We start from the raw sequence: 14,447 nt of genomic DNA on the forward strand, positions 1-14,447 counted from the left end.
TTCTGTCCCATGACCCTCATTCTGTGAAGGTCTGGCTCCTGAAATGTCAACCCCTCTCTGTACTTCGGACAGAGCCACGCAAGTTGCACCTTCTGCAGTTCAGGGGCAGGACCTCCCACAAAGTCTGCCTTTTCCCCCAGAAAGCACAGAGCACAGGTTGGGCTGGGGACACCTTTTATTTGGCCACATGCAGCAGGGGTTGGATAAGAGCATTGCTGTCCTTCTAGTAGGAGGAAGAGGCAGGAACGAAGTCGGGTAGGGTGGGGAGGTCCTGGGAACGGCAGTTCCAAGGGTAGGGTGGGGGCTTGGAATGCTCTCCTGGGAGCCTGGCCTAGGCCTGGAGATGGACAGGTGGTCCTTGAAGATTCTCCGTCCCACTCATCCAGGGTTCACACATCCTAGCTCTCAGGGCCCAATCCTGCCCCCCACCTGCCTGGGTTACTGTGTGCAGGATTGTAGGAGGGTCTTTCGGAGAGCCCTGCCTCCAGTAACCATGTGGCTTCTGGGGCTTCATTTGAGTGAAGACCATCCAGACTTGGCCAGGACCCCACCCCACCCTGGGCCTGCCTATCTCAGACCAGGCCTGAGCCTCTGGGCCAAAGCCACCTCTCTTGAGCAGGTAGGCAGAGCAAAAGAGCTCAAGAAAGGAAGAGAATGGGGCAGAGGACAGGCCAGCAGGGCCCTCCTTCCACACCCAGATTTGTCTGAGCTACACGTCACCTCCCAGTATCTGGACTACGTGGGGCAGCCACAGGCTTGCCAGGTGTCCTGACTATCTCTGCTCTGAGGGCCCTCAAAGAAGACAAGGAGAAAGGGTCCAGGAGGGGAAGGTAGAAACACAGATCTAGGATGACAGCAGAGCTCGGAGACCCACCCTCAGAGGAGTCTGGGGGAGGAGACTGGGGAACACCCTGCACCTCCCTAACTTCAGGGGCCCCATCATTCAGGTTGAGACCCTAGGCGGACACCTAGTTACCCATAACAGGTGAAGGCTGCACAAACTAAGAGGCTCCACAAAGAGGCAACTAGGGGACAAGGATGAACCAGGGAGCCTGGCCTCCACCTCCCCTTCCCAAGCCCAGCCCTTCTCTGACAGCAGTTTACCAGTTGGGGTTGGGTGGCTGGGGGCTCGGGGGTGTCATGGCAGCGGGGGCCCGATGGTGATGCTGCTGTTGGTGACCCTCGGGCCGTACCAGCCGGCCCAGTAGTGAGTGTCCACGCCGCCGTGCTGAAACCAGATGTAGCGGACGCCGGGCGGATAGTTGGAGAACGTGTGGGAGACCTGGGGGTGGGGGCAGGTGGAGGGAAGGAGAGAGGTCAGGAGAGTTGATCCTGAGGATGGCACTCCTTGAGCCGGTGAGGGGGCAAGGATGGGCTGAGGTCTTAGTGCTGGATCCGGAGTCAGCAGAACAGAATTCTAGTCGTAACTCTGATTTTGGGCATACCACCTCCCCTGTCTATGCCTCACTTTCCTCATCTGTAAAATGGAGCTAAATCTTGCTGGGTCCACTCCACAGAATTATCTCAGTGCAGCTCAAAGGAACTGAAAGGAACTTTGCAAGCTGCCAAAGGATATCCAATACAGTCATCACAGCATGTATGGTTTAAGTTAAAATTAATTAAGGTTAGACAAAATGAAAAATTCAGTTCCTCAGTCACACTAGGAACTGGCTCTTGACTTCTGTAACCGATGGTCCAGACAGACCAATTCTATCACTGCAGAAAGTTCTGTTGGAAGAGCACTGGTCGAGATCAGGAGTTGGAAAACTGTGGTCTAGGGGCCCACTGCCTGTTTTTGTAAATAAAGTTTTATTGGAATACAGTCATGTCCATTTGGTAAAGCTCCTTTCACAACACATCGGCAAAGCTGAAGAGTCGAGTGGTTGTGACAGAGACAGTACAGCCCGCAGAGCTTAAACTATTTATATCTGACCTTTCAAGAAAAAGTTTGCTGAACCCTGACCTAAATAATAGTAATAACTGATACTAGTAATTAATAATAGTCAACCTTTTTGGACATGGCTTTACCAGCATCATTCCACTGATGTCTTTAGAGCTCAGAACAGCCACAGCCCAGGTGAGAAGCAGCAGAGCTGAGGTCTGAACCCAGGCCTGTCTGACTGCGGTCACAGCCTTGAGCAGTGTGCCGCCTGCCCCCTTCCCAGCTCACACACCTCCCTCCACTTGGCGTCGCTCTTCTGCTGGATTGTTGCTGGGTCTGGCTGGAAGGTTCCCAGAGGCGCATGCGCTGACGACAGGAGCTGAACACACAGCTGGTACTTGGACCCGCAGTCTGGCCTGGCTGCGAACCTGCAGGCGGAGGGAGGGCCCATTAGGGCCTCGGAGATTGGGGGCAGGGTGGGGGTGGGGCACCTGAGTGGCAGGGCCCCCCCCCAGACCCTCGCCCCAGGCACTCACCAGTCCTTGACCTCGATGTCCGGCCGTGTGGTGTCCATCAGCTCCTCCCAATACCCTTCGGCCTTGAGGTCCACCACCTGGGACTTGAGGCAGGTGCTGGGGGTAGGCGGAGGGGTGGGAGGGGCTGGGGCTCGCCACTAGGGCACTGGGGAGCTAGGACTGACCCTCCCAGAGCAGGAGAGACCCCAGTGTGCAGTGACTTGGTCTTCCCCCAACCCCCCCCCCGAACCCCGAGACCCCTTGGATCTTACTAATAAGAAGTCACGAAGTATTTCTTGACCTGGTCATTGGGGAATTCCTTCCTCTGGTCTCCAGCGAGATCTTCCACTTTCCACTCATCGCCTCCATTCACATCCAGGCTCCAGAACTCAAATCCCTCTGGTGGAAAAGCAGAGTTCACATTAAAGGGAAGTCCCCCAGTAGTCACCTCCCAGGTGCCCCTTGCTCCTGGCACCTCTCCCTGGATTTCAGCAGCTGCCCTCAAGCCCCATGCTGGGGAACACTGCAGACCAACAGTGCTGACTGATTTCTCCTAGGAATTCCAAGACATGTGGTGATGTGAAGGACCAGACCACTTCTGTGATGGAGAATGCTCTGATACTGGCCAGACAGAACTGGGTCGAGTCCCTAGTCTACCAATACTGGGCTCTATGACTTTAGGCAAGCTGGTTTCTCTCTCTCAGACTTGGTTTTGTCCTCTCTAAACTGAGGTCAAGAACAGGGGCCGGCAAAGTTTTTCCATAAAGGGCCAAAATATTCTAGGTTTTGTGGGTTACATATTGACTCTATCAGTTTTTTTTTTTTTTAAATAACCCTTTAAAACCACAAAAGCTATTCTTAGCCCCTGGGCCAGATTTGGTTTATGGACCGCAGTATGCCAACTGCTGGTCAAGAACATGGCTGTTGGGCAGTCGAGTGAGACATGCATCTGGAAGCTCTGGACAGCTTAGAGCTGTTTCATTAACATTTTGCTCCAGCATTTGGCACCATAACAGAGAAGGAGGTTCCCATCCCATCCCAGTGTCTAGCTAATGAGTTACAACATAGCAAGGGAGAAAGGGGGCACTGGATGCCTGTATAAGTCTTGTTTTACCTGCTGTTGTAATGTGCTGGAAAGAAGACTGGATATCTTATTGTTTCATAAGCAAAGGCCCCTTTATCCTCTGGGACAGTCCTAGTAGGCCTGGTGCTGGAGTCTGGGAACTAGGTCAACAAAATATGGCTCTGAATTCCTGGTCTTGTGTCTTGGGCACAATTAGTTCCAACTGGCCAACACTCCCTCTTCTAGTAAAGGTCACTAGGAAAATCATCTTATGATTGAAATAAGAAATGCCACTCTTGGCCTCAGTTTGCCCATCTGAAAAATGGGTGCCTAACAGTACCTACATCTTGGGATTATTGTGAGAAGATGAAAGCATTAAACCCCCTAAAGTGCCTGGCTCATAGTAAGTGCTTCATGGATATTAGCTAGTATCCTGACAGTGTGTGTGCTGGGAACACACCAGCCCCACTCTGCACCCCACCTTCAGCACATGGGTTATGCAGGAGGTTCCTGCGGAGGCTGCGGAGGAAGTAGAAGATCTTCCAGTCGGCCACAGGCTGGTCCCAGTCCTCGGTGATGAAGCCCTCACGCAGGCATTTGCGCTTCCAGAGGGTCACGAGGTCGATGAGGTCACGCCAGAGGCTGCAGACCAGGCGGCATCGCAGCAGCAACTGGCGGGCAGGCACGTGAGTGAACAACTCCAGCAGGATATTCTCAGGCAGCTCGTTGATGTTGCCCACCGCCATGGCTTCTGGTCACCCTCCTGTGGGTGTTGAAAAGCTACACTACAGACCTGGCCCTCTCCCCAGGACCCAGTATTCACAGCATGCCGTGGTGGTGGAGGTCCCCTCCCAGCTCTGCCACTATCTCAGGGCAGTCACTGGGCCTCTCTGAACCTCAGTTTCCTCCTCTGTAAAATGGGGCCAGGAACAGTACTGACCTCCTGCGGAGAGTTCAAGGACCTGAGACACAGCAGGAACTCAACGAGCTCTGATCTTTTTTTTTTTTTTTAAGTTGGCACCTCATAATAGCCTCTAAGGGAGGCTAAGGAGCCAGGAGAGGTGGCAGGATCTGCTCAAGGTCACACAGACAGGAGCAGAGGGGAAAGGAGCCTGAGCATACTCTGATTGTAGAGCCAGCCTTTTTTAATAGGCCAGGCAGTCTTTAGAGTGGAAATAACAATTCGTAGGCCCTCTGATGCCCTCTCCATTCTCTCTCCTATCCTCAAAACGGAGGAGGGGCAGAATGGGGGTGGGGGTGGGAATAATTATCATTTTCTCCGACAGAGGTCCAAAGGGCTCAAGCGACTTTCTCAAGACCGCGGAGGAAATCTGCCTGGCCTGGACTAGAGAAGCGATGGTCGACGGGGAAAGGCCGTTCCTATACTCCCACCCCCAACCCCTGCGGCTGACTTCCAGCCCCAGGTGCCTCTGTGCGCCTTCGACTTCCCATCCCGCCTTGTGGCGCTCAAATGTCCTCCCAAATCGGGGCTCGGACCCCTGCGCATTGATGGCTAGCCCAGCTCGGGTTGCCGCCCTCGCCGCCGCTCGAGGCCGCGCGGCGCAGTTCTGCGGCCTGGGCCTTGTCCGCGCCGGGCCTCCTCCGGCGCACTGCAGCGGGGCCCCGAATCGCCGAGCCCACCCTGCTCGGCCCGGACCCCGGCGCTCCCCGCGCCTAGTCCCGCGGGTCACCTGCGCTCGGCCGCTGCTGCGCGATCCCGCTCCGCCGCCGGGGATGAACCAGCCTCGGCCTGCCGTAGCCGGTGGATGCGGCCCCGCCCCAACCCGGAAGGCCCCGCCCCTGTCCGCTAGGCTCCGCCCCGGGCCCGCCTTCGCGACCGGCTCTCATCTCCCAAGCGCGAGGGAGCACCCGACCTGGAACTCGCCCCCCATAGACGTAGGAAAATTACCTGGGGGGGCCGTTGCCGGGAGGAGCCTCTGTCCCCTCCCTCAGACTGGGCTGCACGCCCTGCACCCTCCGCATGACCCAGACTCTCCCTGCCCCCTCGCCGCCTCCTCCCAGCAGCCACCCCGGGAGGGAGCTGGGAGACGCCCCGAATCGGACTCCCTCCATTAAAAAAAGAAAACCCGACTCCTGACCTTTCCTGGCCTCCTGGGTCCGCTAAGGAACCGGGAGCCTCAGGCCTCCGGCCGATCGCTCGGGACTGCGGGGCGTCCGGGCGCGGGGCCAAAGGCGGGGCGGGGGCGGAGGCGGGGGCTTTTAAGAGGCGCTGCCGGCCGGGACCCGACCCAGAAGCGGGCAGCGCCAGGACTCGCCGCCGCCGCCGCCGCCGCCGCCGCCGCGGGACTCGGACAGCCCCGCAGCGCTCCGGCTCCTCCTCCTCTTGCGACCGCCCTCCGCAGCGATGGACGGAGACGGTGACCCAGGTAGCCGCCGCCACCGGATCCACTCGCTTAGCCCAGGAGGGGAGACCAGGGCAGGCGGGCGAGTGCTACAGAGTGGGAGCATCAGAGAGCGAGGGCACCCCTCCAGACCCAGAGCGGCAAACTTTCACCCAAGCAAAGCCCTTGAGACAATCTCAAAAGAGCACAGTCCTCTGGTATCTTGGTATGCGGGAGGCTTGGAGAGATGACAGGCAAGGGGGGGGGGGAGGACTCCTGGATCCCATTTACCCAGGAAACAGCATACCAGTAATCCCGTGTTCCCGCCTCGCAGCTTCCTGAGGGTCTGTCGGGCTGGGATCTGTGACCCACCTGGGATGGAAGAGGCCATAGCTCTTTTTCTTCCATCAGCTTCTTCCGTTTGCCAACTCTGGCCCATGAGCTGCCTGAATCCTCATGGATTTCTTGGGATTACAGGCCTCTCCCCACCCCATCCCAGCCTTCCTCCTGGGATCCCTTGTCTGGAGAGACTGCCATTCTTTTGTGGCTGGATGCCCAGTGGGGGACCAGGCCCATGGTGAGGGAGAGTAGCCCCCTGAGACTGCCCAGTCATCTTGTCTGGCACCAACCCCTCACCCCTAGAACTGCCTGCTGGGCCTGTAGGGGTTGCCTGCTGAGTCAGGGGGGAACAAGACCTGCCCACGGATTCTCCCACCCCTTCCTCATCAGGCCCATCTGAGAGTGGCCATTACTTGGGGAGGCAGGGTAAATACTGGTGCAGACTCAGGTTGCCAAGCCCCTCTCCCAGCCCTGAAAATCCTAGCCCCTTCAGCTCCTGCTCCCAATCCGTGGCCCCCTTGCCACATCTTATGTAGGGCCCCAGAATGGGCTCCTGCTTCTTCCCAGGGCCCAGCTATTCCCCGGACTCCGGGTCCCAATCCAGGTGAGTGAATCAGCTTCAGAGGCAGCTTCCAGGGGCCAGATAACTTTCCGAAGGCAACAATGTGGGGAGTTGTGTGTGCTTGAGAGGGGGTTGGGGGGTTGTAATCAGATCTGGGGCCCTGAGTGCCAGGCCTGGGGCCAGAAGAGGGGACTGGCCAAGGTGCACCTTTCTGGGGAGCATCAGGTGTCCACCAGGGCCAGGGCAGGGCAGGGGGAGGGGTGGAAAGGTGAGGACACTGGGCCCAGCTCCCCAGAGAGCTGTGGGCAGTGGGACAGGCAGGTGGTGTGGCTTCAGGGCAGGCATTTTCCTCTCTGCCTTCCCACCATTGTGCGGTGTGACTTGGGAGAAGCCAGTAAGCCTCTCTGGGCCTCAGTTTCCTCCTTGCCAAAGTGGAAGGGTAAAGTCCTATATCATAAAGATGTGCTCCCTCCCCCACACCACCAAAGGCCAATAATGAAGGGAACCGTGAGAGTAATATGATTCATTAAATACAACTACAGAGGACTCACTGTGTATCCTGGGCTCTGAAGAGGTAAACCCTGATTCCGATCTCAGGGGTCTGACTGGGGAGTAGGGGAAATGGATGTGAGGTGAAGAGCTGGCTGGCCAGGTCCTGGCAACACCCAGACTTGGGTCTAGGCCCTGCCTATTCCTACCACCATCTTGGCTTTCCAGGGCCCAGCCCTTAGGAACTCCCCCGCCATCCAAGGTCTGAGAGCAGTAGCCTCCCCCATCACCCAGTGACCCCTCTTGTCCTCACTATCTCTCCCTCCTCCAGAGACACTGGGCACTGGGTATCTGCTTACTCAAGGCTTTGATGGCCCAGGTGCGGCCAGCCAGGATCCAGGAGACAGTCTAGCCCTGACATCTGTCCTTTTCCTTATAATTTGGAATGCCCTTATCCCCTCCTCAGAGGAGTTGAACATCAGCACTGTCTGAATGGCCTGGCACAGGGGTTATACCCCCATTTTATAGATGAGGAATCTGAGGGCCAGGGATAGGAAAAGGAGTGAAGAGACGGTCCTTCCCAAGCAAGTATTATATCTCCCTGTTTGATTTGTTTTCTTTTAACACGCCTCCCTCCGCCATCCTGAGGTCCCTGTTCTCCCTTCCCTTCAAGCCTCAGCTCCCCAAGTCCCCTGCCTGAATACTAGCAGTGTGACCTCTGGCAAGTCACTCCACATCTCTCAGCCAGAGCATCTCTATCGGCAAAATCAAAATCATAACTCCTAACTCAACGAATTATTTTCTCAAAGCTGTGGTGGCTAAGGTGGCTCTGGAGACAGACTGCCTGGGTTCAAATCCAGCCTCCAACCACTCATTTGCTTATAATCCTGGGTCGTTTTACCTCTCTGTGCCTCAGTTTCCTCATCAATGAAATAGGGACAGTAACAGGGACAACCTTGTTTCAACAGTAAATAAAATTAAAATGCTGAGAACGGTGCCTAACACTCGCTAAGTACCCAACAAACATTAGCTGCTGACAGTGTGCCAGGCGGGATGCCAGACACTGGGGATGGAGCAGTGAGTTTCCCAGACCTGATTCCTGTCCTCATTCTCTCAGTCTAGTCTCGAGAAAGAAATATGCCTACAAACCATTACACCCCTGGACAAAAGCTCGGAAAGCTGGAACTCAAGGCTGTGAGATGGCAGGATGTAAAAGGGGAAGTCGGAGGAGGGCTCACCTGAGGAGGAGGCGACAGGAGCAGGGATCTGAGAGGGCGGTTGAGAGGGTTATGGGACTTCATGTGTTAGTAATATCATCAGTTACTGCCATCGGCTCAGGAATGGAGTTTACTGGCCCTGCAAGGGAAACTGAGACCTCTAAGGCCGGTCTTCAGACTTGGGGCTGGTCTACGGACCTCGGACCTCTTCCCCTGGGCCTCCTCCACAGGGTCCCAGTCTCCGGCCCTAGCTGCGGACTGTTTGAGCGTGGGTCGGGGGTGGATGCCCAACACATCACGGTATGGGGTGCGGAAGGGGACAGTCGTGGCGGGGGGTGAGTTTCAGCCGCTCCCCTGCCCCGCCTGCCCTCAGACAGCGTGGGCCAGCCGGAGGAGGCAAGCCCGGAGGAGCAGCAGGAGGAGGCATGCGCGGAGGAGGCAAGCGGCGGAGAGGAGCGGCCGGAGGAAGAAGAGGAGGAGGAGGAGGCGGCGTACTTGGACGAGCTGCCCGAGCCGCTGCTGCTGCGTGTGCTGGCCGAGCTGCCCGCCGCGGAGCTGGTGCAGGCCTGCCGCCTAGTATGCCTGCGCTGGAAGGAGCTGGTGGACGGCGCCCCCCTGTGGCTTCTCAAGTGCCAGCAGGAGGGGCTGGTGCCCGAGGGTGGCGCGGAGGAGGAGCGCGACCACTGGCAGCAGTTCTACTTCCTGAGCAAGAGGCGGCGCAACCTGCTGCGCAACCCGTGCGGGGAAGGTGAGGGGTCACGCCCTGTTACTCTGGCCTGGGGAGCTCAGCTTCCCCTTCTGTACAGTGGGCCGGAACAAGGCCAGCCTGCTTTGAGGGATGAATGAGATAAAGCGCTCGGCGCAGTGCCCAGCACAGAGAGCCCCAATGCGTACGGTAGTATTGTCTCCCCGTTCTGCTCCTGGGGGTCTCTTTCCCAGGTCCTTCCACCCTCAGGGAGCTGGGGCACGACAGGTCTCACGGAGGACCCTCCTAGGACAGGGAGAGGATCCGGGGACAAATAGGAAGTGCTCACCATTCACTCCCACCACTATCTGCCCACCGCGACACCATTCAAGGACCACGTTTGCCCTCCCCTCCCCTCCCCCTACGATAGGGGCAACAGCCAGCCCTGCCACACCCTTGCAGAGACTGGGTGACCGGCGTAGGGCTGTCGTGTTCCTACAGAGGACTTGGAGGGCTGGTGCGATGTGGAGCACGGTGGAGACGGCTGGAGGGTGGAGGAGCTGCCGGGAGACTGTGGGGTGGAATTCATTCACGATGAGAGCGTCAAGAAATACTTCGCCTCCTCCTTTGAGTAAGGAGAAGGGGGATGGAATGGAAGCGGGGAGGGAGACCTCCACTGTCCACTCCGTCCTAACCCCCAGTACCCTAGGTGGTGTCGCAAAGCTCAGGTCATTGACCTGCAGGCAGAGGGCTACTGGGAGGAGCTGCTGGACACCACTCAGCCGGCCATCGTGGTGAAGGACTGGTGAGCTGCCCAGGGGGAAGGGGTACGGGGTTGGGGAGCAAACTGGAGATGGCTGCTCTGCTTCAGGGACCAATGCCTCGCAACTCCAGTGGTTGTGGCCACTTGGCCCACGGGTTTTCAGAAGGTAGAAATCCACCTTCTCTTCTGAGTTTTAAAGGTTGGCAAGGTTTTGTTTTTTTTTTAAATATCCATCTTCAGTCCAAATAAAAAGTGTCTCTGCGGGTTAGCTTTGGTCCCAAAGTTGGGTCTGGCTCGCTTGGGGTTTAGTCCTTGGATTTGGACCTTGGGCGAGTCACTTTTTCTCTCCGGTCTCAGTTTCCTTATCTGTAAAATGGGAACACTGGTAGTACCGGCCGGCAGGGTTAACTTCTGTCGAGGGCCTGTCCCATAGTACCCCCTTTGCATGGCCGAGGCCTACCCCAGGCTCTTGCTTCCTCCTTCGGGGCAGGTATTCGGGCCGCAGCGATGCCGGCTGCTTGTACGAGCTCACGGTGAAGCTGCTGTCGGAGCACGAGGACGTGCTGGCTGAGTTCAACAGCGGGCAGGTGGCAGTGCCGCGAGACAGCGAGGACGGCGGCTGGATCGAAGTGAGCTTGGGGCGCAGGGGCGGTGGGGCGGGGCCTGGGCGAAAGGGGCGGGGCTCGTGGAAACCCCGCCCACGGCTGGACCGGCTGAGAGGCGTGGTGGAAGGGACTCAGCGCTGAGAAATCGAGCCTGAGCCTCCCGCGCCTTCCCTATCCACCGCCCCCTCCCCCAGATCTCCCACACCTTCACCGACTATGGGCCTGGCGTCCGCTTCGTCCGCTTCGAGCACGGAGGACAGGACTGCGTCTACTGGAAAGGCTGGTTCGGGGCCCGGGTGACCAACAGCAGCGTGTGGGTGGAGCCCTGAGTGACCCCTCCTCCAGCCTCCCCCAGCTGCCCTGGAGGGGCAGAGCCCCGGGGGTGCATATAGGCCTTAGTCGGTAGCATCCTCACCTTCCCGACCCCACGCACTTCTCTTCTGTCCCAAACTCCAAGCCCACCCCCCACAAAAGGGAGACAGGGTTTTGTTGGCGCATATTTGCATCTAGAAGATAAGATGGGTGAGGGCCTGGGCTGAGCCCACCGCTGAATCCCCCGAACCTAGCACAGTGCCTGCCACAAAGCGGGTGCTCAATAAATATTATTTGTCCAAGGAAGGAATGAATGAAAAAACGGACGAATGAACTCTCCTCCCTTTGAATTTGTCTCTGTCTCCTGAGGGCCCCTTGCCCAGCCTGGAAAAATACTTGGTGGGGCTCCAGCTGCTCTGGTTTCCCCAGGCCCTTGGGCCAGTGTGGAGCCAGCCAGGCCTGGGCTGGCCGGACAAAGGCTGGAATTGTGAGACCAAGGAGCGGGGAGCTGGGCCTGGCGCCTGCCTGACACCCAAGCTGACCAGAGGCCAGAACGGGGTGTGTGTGCGGGGCTGCCCTCCTGGCCTCTCTTGATTTTCCCTCCCCATTCCTTTCTGAAGGTAGGGTGGTGGGCAGCACCATCTCTAGGGTAGGAATTCTCCTGGGTGCAGGGATGGATGCCAGTGGCTCGAGGGTACAGAAAGGATCAGCTTGGTGTCCCTCTGCAGCTCATGCCGACTTCATGCTGTCCTCCTCGGCCTGGTATTGGATCGTACAGGAGTCATTAGCATCTGGTCTCATTGGTCAGTTTCCAAGCCCCACCCAGAGACTGACCCCTGGCACTGGTTTGAAGGGAAGGGAGGAGGGAAGGGTGTGGTGCCAGGTTCTGGGCCAAGCACTCCCTTTCTGGCCTCCCCAGAAGCTCCCAAACCCAGCCCCTCCCCAGGATTCTCAACAGCTGGTCCTGGGGGTGGTCGAGGGTCTTGAAACATCTGTTCCCTCCAAAAGGCTAACCAATAAAACCTCCGTGCCCCTCTAGCTTTCCTTTGATTCTAAGTCCTGATGCCACCTGCTGGACAGGCGGGAGGGATTGCAGGGCTTAAGCTGGGACCTGCCTGCATTTGTTCATTCACTCACTCATTCATTCACTCATGATTCTGGAAGTTCCAATTCCAGGCCAGGCCCAGGGCAGGGTCCTGAAGTTACAGGGGTTAAGTTAGACAGTCCTTGTCCCAGAAAGAGTCACTGGCCTGGCCACACTGAAAAGATAGGGCATCCTGGGAAGGGATATATCCAGTATCATGGGGACCCCCCCAGTCTAATGGTGGAAGCACAGTCCCAGCTCAGGGAAGACAAATTGCTGAGGACTCCCAGTCTGAAGGGAGGGGCACAGCTTCTGTCCCCTGAGCACCCTCAGTCCTTTCTAGGGGATTTCTCAGCCCAGTGGGAAAGGCGTCCACACCTACCTACGTTGCCAATCAGACCAGGGGAGTGATGTCTTGCCTGGCCCAGTTTGATGAGGAGCCATGAAGGAAGAGGGGCACCCCCAGGAGTACCCAGGCTCAAGGAAGGGAGTGATAGACGAGGCGATGCTTTGGGGTGAAGGACGAGGATAGGCATGAGGGGATCCAGAGCCCACACTGGGGTTGTGGGAAGAGGCCGGACAGAGAGATGCAGTGGGTGTGAGAGGCCAGGAGTCCAGTGGCGGGTGTCCTGCCCACGAGGCGATGCTTTGGGGTGAAGGACGAGGATAGGCATGAGGGGATCCAGAGCCCACACTGGGGTTGTGGGAAGAGGCCGGACAGAGAGATGCAGTGGGTGTGAGAGGCCAGGAGTCCAGTGGCGGGTGTCCTGCCCACTAAGGACTGCAAGACTCTATCCTCCACAAGGACTAGCTGTCAGGGCAGGAATATGGAGGGTCATGAAAGGTGCTGCGGGTGAGGGGAGCTCCCTCCGTGGGGCATTCGGAAGAGACCTGTAAGGAGTCTGGATCTCTGGGCTGGAGATATAGAAGTTGCAGTGTCTGTAGCCAGCAGCCAAAGCCAAAGCCTGGTGAGAGCTGGGAACACGTGTGGAGTGAGGCAAGAGAAGGCCCAGGGAAACCTCGGCTTCTGGGGCCATGATGGGGGAGACAGAACAGCCAGGGTGGCGGGGGGGGGGGGGGAGTGGGCAGGAGGGTGTAAGCCCAGCAAGGTCACCGCCGGCCAACTCCGTTCTCAGAGGGAGTAGCCGGGAGGCCAGAGGCCAGACGGTCTCCCCAGGGCACCGGGCCCACAGAGGGGGCCTGAGAGGCTCAGACAACAGGGCGGTCCAGACTGTCCCTGAGTGTCACCGGAGGGATATTTGGATGCACTGGTGGTGTTTAGCTTAGGAAGACAGGACCGCTTCTCGTGGGTTACCCAAGGGCTGCTGTTATGAGAAGGGGGCCTGCAAACCCACTGGGCACAGGGTATGACCTGTCATGCTGCCTCTGTAACCCAGCTGGATGTGGGGAAGAGGGCAAGGGCATGGTACCCACTTCTAGATGTGAAGAGACTGAGGATGAGATTCCTTCCTGGCATATGATACACAGAGTAACTGGAGAAGCACAAGTTCTGATCCAGGTACCCCTGGCTCCAAAGAGTGTGCTCTAAACCCTTCAGTTTCACTGTCCCCTACTCCAGATGGCCGGCCCGGAAACTTTACCATCGGAGGAGGCAGGTTATCAGCTTCCTTCAAGGAAACACCTACACATTGTCCAGCAGGGGGCGCCTCGGGGTCCTGAGAAGTGTGGAAGCCCGAAAAGGCAGACAGGTTGGCCACAGGTCACAGGCACTGGAACATGGCTAAGGAGAGAGAGGCCTGCGCATCCCCCAAGATCCTTTCTAATCAGTCGATATTTTTGAGTACCTACTGTCTGCCAGGCAGCGACAAAACAGACAAGGACTCTGTACTCCTGGAATATGCATTCTAGATGGAGAAACAGAAACACAGGCAGCTGAATAAATAATTACCAACATGATAGTTCACTTAATACACATGCCCAGCACTACTCCAAGAGCTTTATATATATTGATTCATCATAATAACCTTATGAAGTGGAAACTATTATTATTTCCATTTTTACAGATGAGAAAGCTGAAGCACAGAGAGGTTAAGTGACTTGCCTGAGGCGCACAGCTAGTAAGTGGTGAAACTGGAATTCTACCCAGCCCCTTAGCCACTTGACCCATATAGTATAGTAAACAAAGTAGAGAGTGAAGGTGGGAGTGCTATTTTGGTCAAGGTGATCAGGGAGGATCTCTCTGAGGAAGTGACACTTGAATGATGAGGAGAAACCAGCCATGCAGATATCTGGGGGAAGAGTATTACCGGAGCAGTAAGTGCAAAGGCCCTGAGGTGGGAATGAATTTACTTACAGATCAGTACAGCAGCCAGCACACCTAGAACTCAGTGAGCAAGTGGGGGAGTGGTTTGACATGAAGTTGCAGATGTAGGCAGGCCACCCTGAGAGTTTCCCTAGCTCCTATTGCATGCTCTGTCTTATAAGGTATAAACACTACAGGAAGCAGTGGCTTTTAAGGGAAAACCTTTCCTCTGTCTAGCAGAAGATGAGGATGGGGAGTTAGACATCAGCAGCTTACAGTTTCCTTGGTGAAATGAAATTTCCCAGGAGTAACGGGATGAACATGAT

The 14,447-nt window shown here is 56.9% G+C and overlaps 2 protein-coding genes across 4 annotated transcripts; one reads left to right on the forward strand and one right to left on the reverse strand.

Moving 5' to 3' along the window:
- Nucleotides 1–157: 157 nt before the first annotated feature.
- Nucleotides 158–5,254, reverse strand: LOC102530919 (F-box only protein 44). Of its 3 annotated transcripts, XM_072975398.1 has the most exons (7): nt 5,152–5,254; nt 3,942–4,223; nt 2,670–2,796; nt 2,419–2,514; nt 2,175–2,310; nt 1,105–1,282; nt 158–337 (listed from the first exon to the last, which is right to left on the reverse strand). In XM_072975398.1, the coding sequence occupies exons 2-6, from the start codon at nt 4,204–4,206 to the stop codon at nt 1,139–1,141; spliced, it is 768 nt and encodes a 255-aa protein (XP_072831499.1). In that variant the 5' UTR covers nt 4,207–4,223; nt 5,152–5,254; the 3' UTR covers nt 158–337; nt 1,105–1,138. The 3 variants fall into 3 exon arrangements, with proteins under 3 accessions (XP_072831499.1, XP_072831498.1, XP_072831500.1); XM_072975397.1 differs by having other exon boundaries at nt 158–1,282; XM_072975399.1 differs by lacking the exon at nt 2,419–2,514 and having other exon boundaries at nt 158–1,282; nt 2,699–2,796.
- An 87-nt stretch (nt 5,255–5,341) lies between these two features.
- On the forward strand, nt 5,342–11,113 carry FBXO2 (F-box protein 2). Its single transcript, XM_006196650.4, has 6 exons — nt 5,342–5,847; nt 8,783–9,157; nt 9,596–9,725; nt 9,804–9,899; nt 10,348–10,486; nt 10,657–11,113. The coding sequence occupies exons 1-6, from the start codon at nt 5,826–5,828 to the stop codon at nt 10,789–10,791; spliced, it is 897 nt and encodes a 298-aa protein (XP_006196712.1). The 5' UTR covers nt 5,342–5,825; the 3' UTR covers nt 10,792–11,113.
- The last annotated feature ends 3,334 nt before the right edge of the window (nt 11,114–14,447 follow it).

The sequence above is a fragment of the Vicugna pacos genome, chromosome 13 (assembly GCF_048564905.1).
Source record: "Vicugna pacos chromosome 13, VicPac4, whole genome shotgun sequence".
NCBI lineage: Eukaryota > Metazoa > Chordata > Mammalia > Artiodactyla > Camelidae > Vicugna > Vicugna pacos.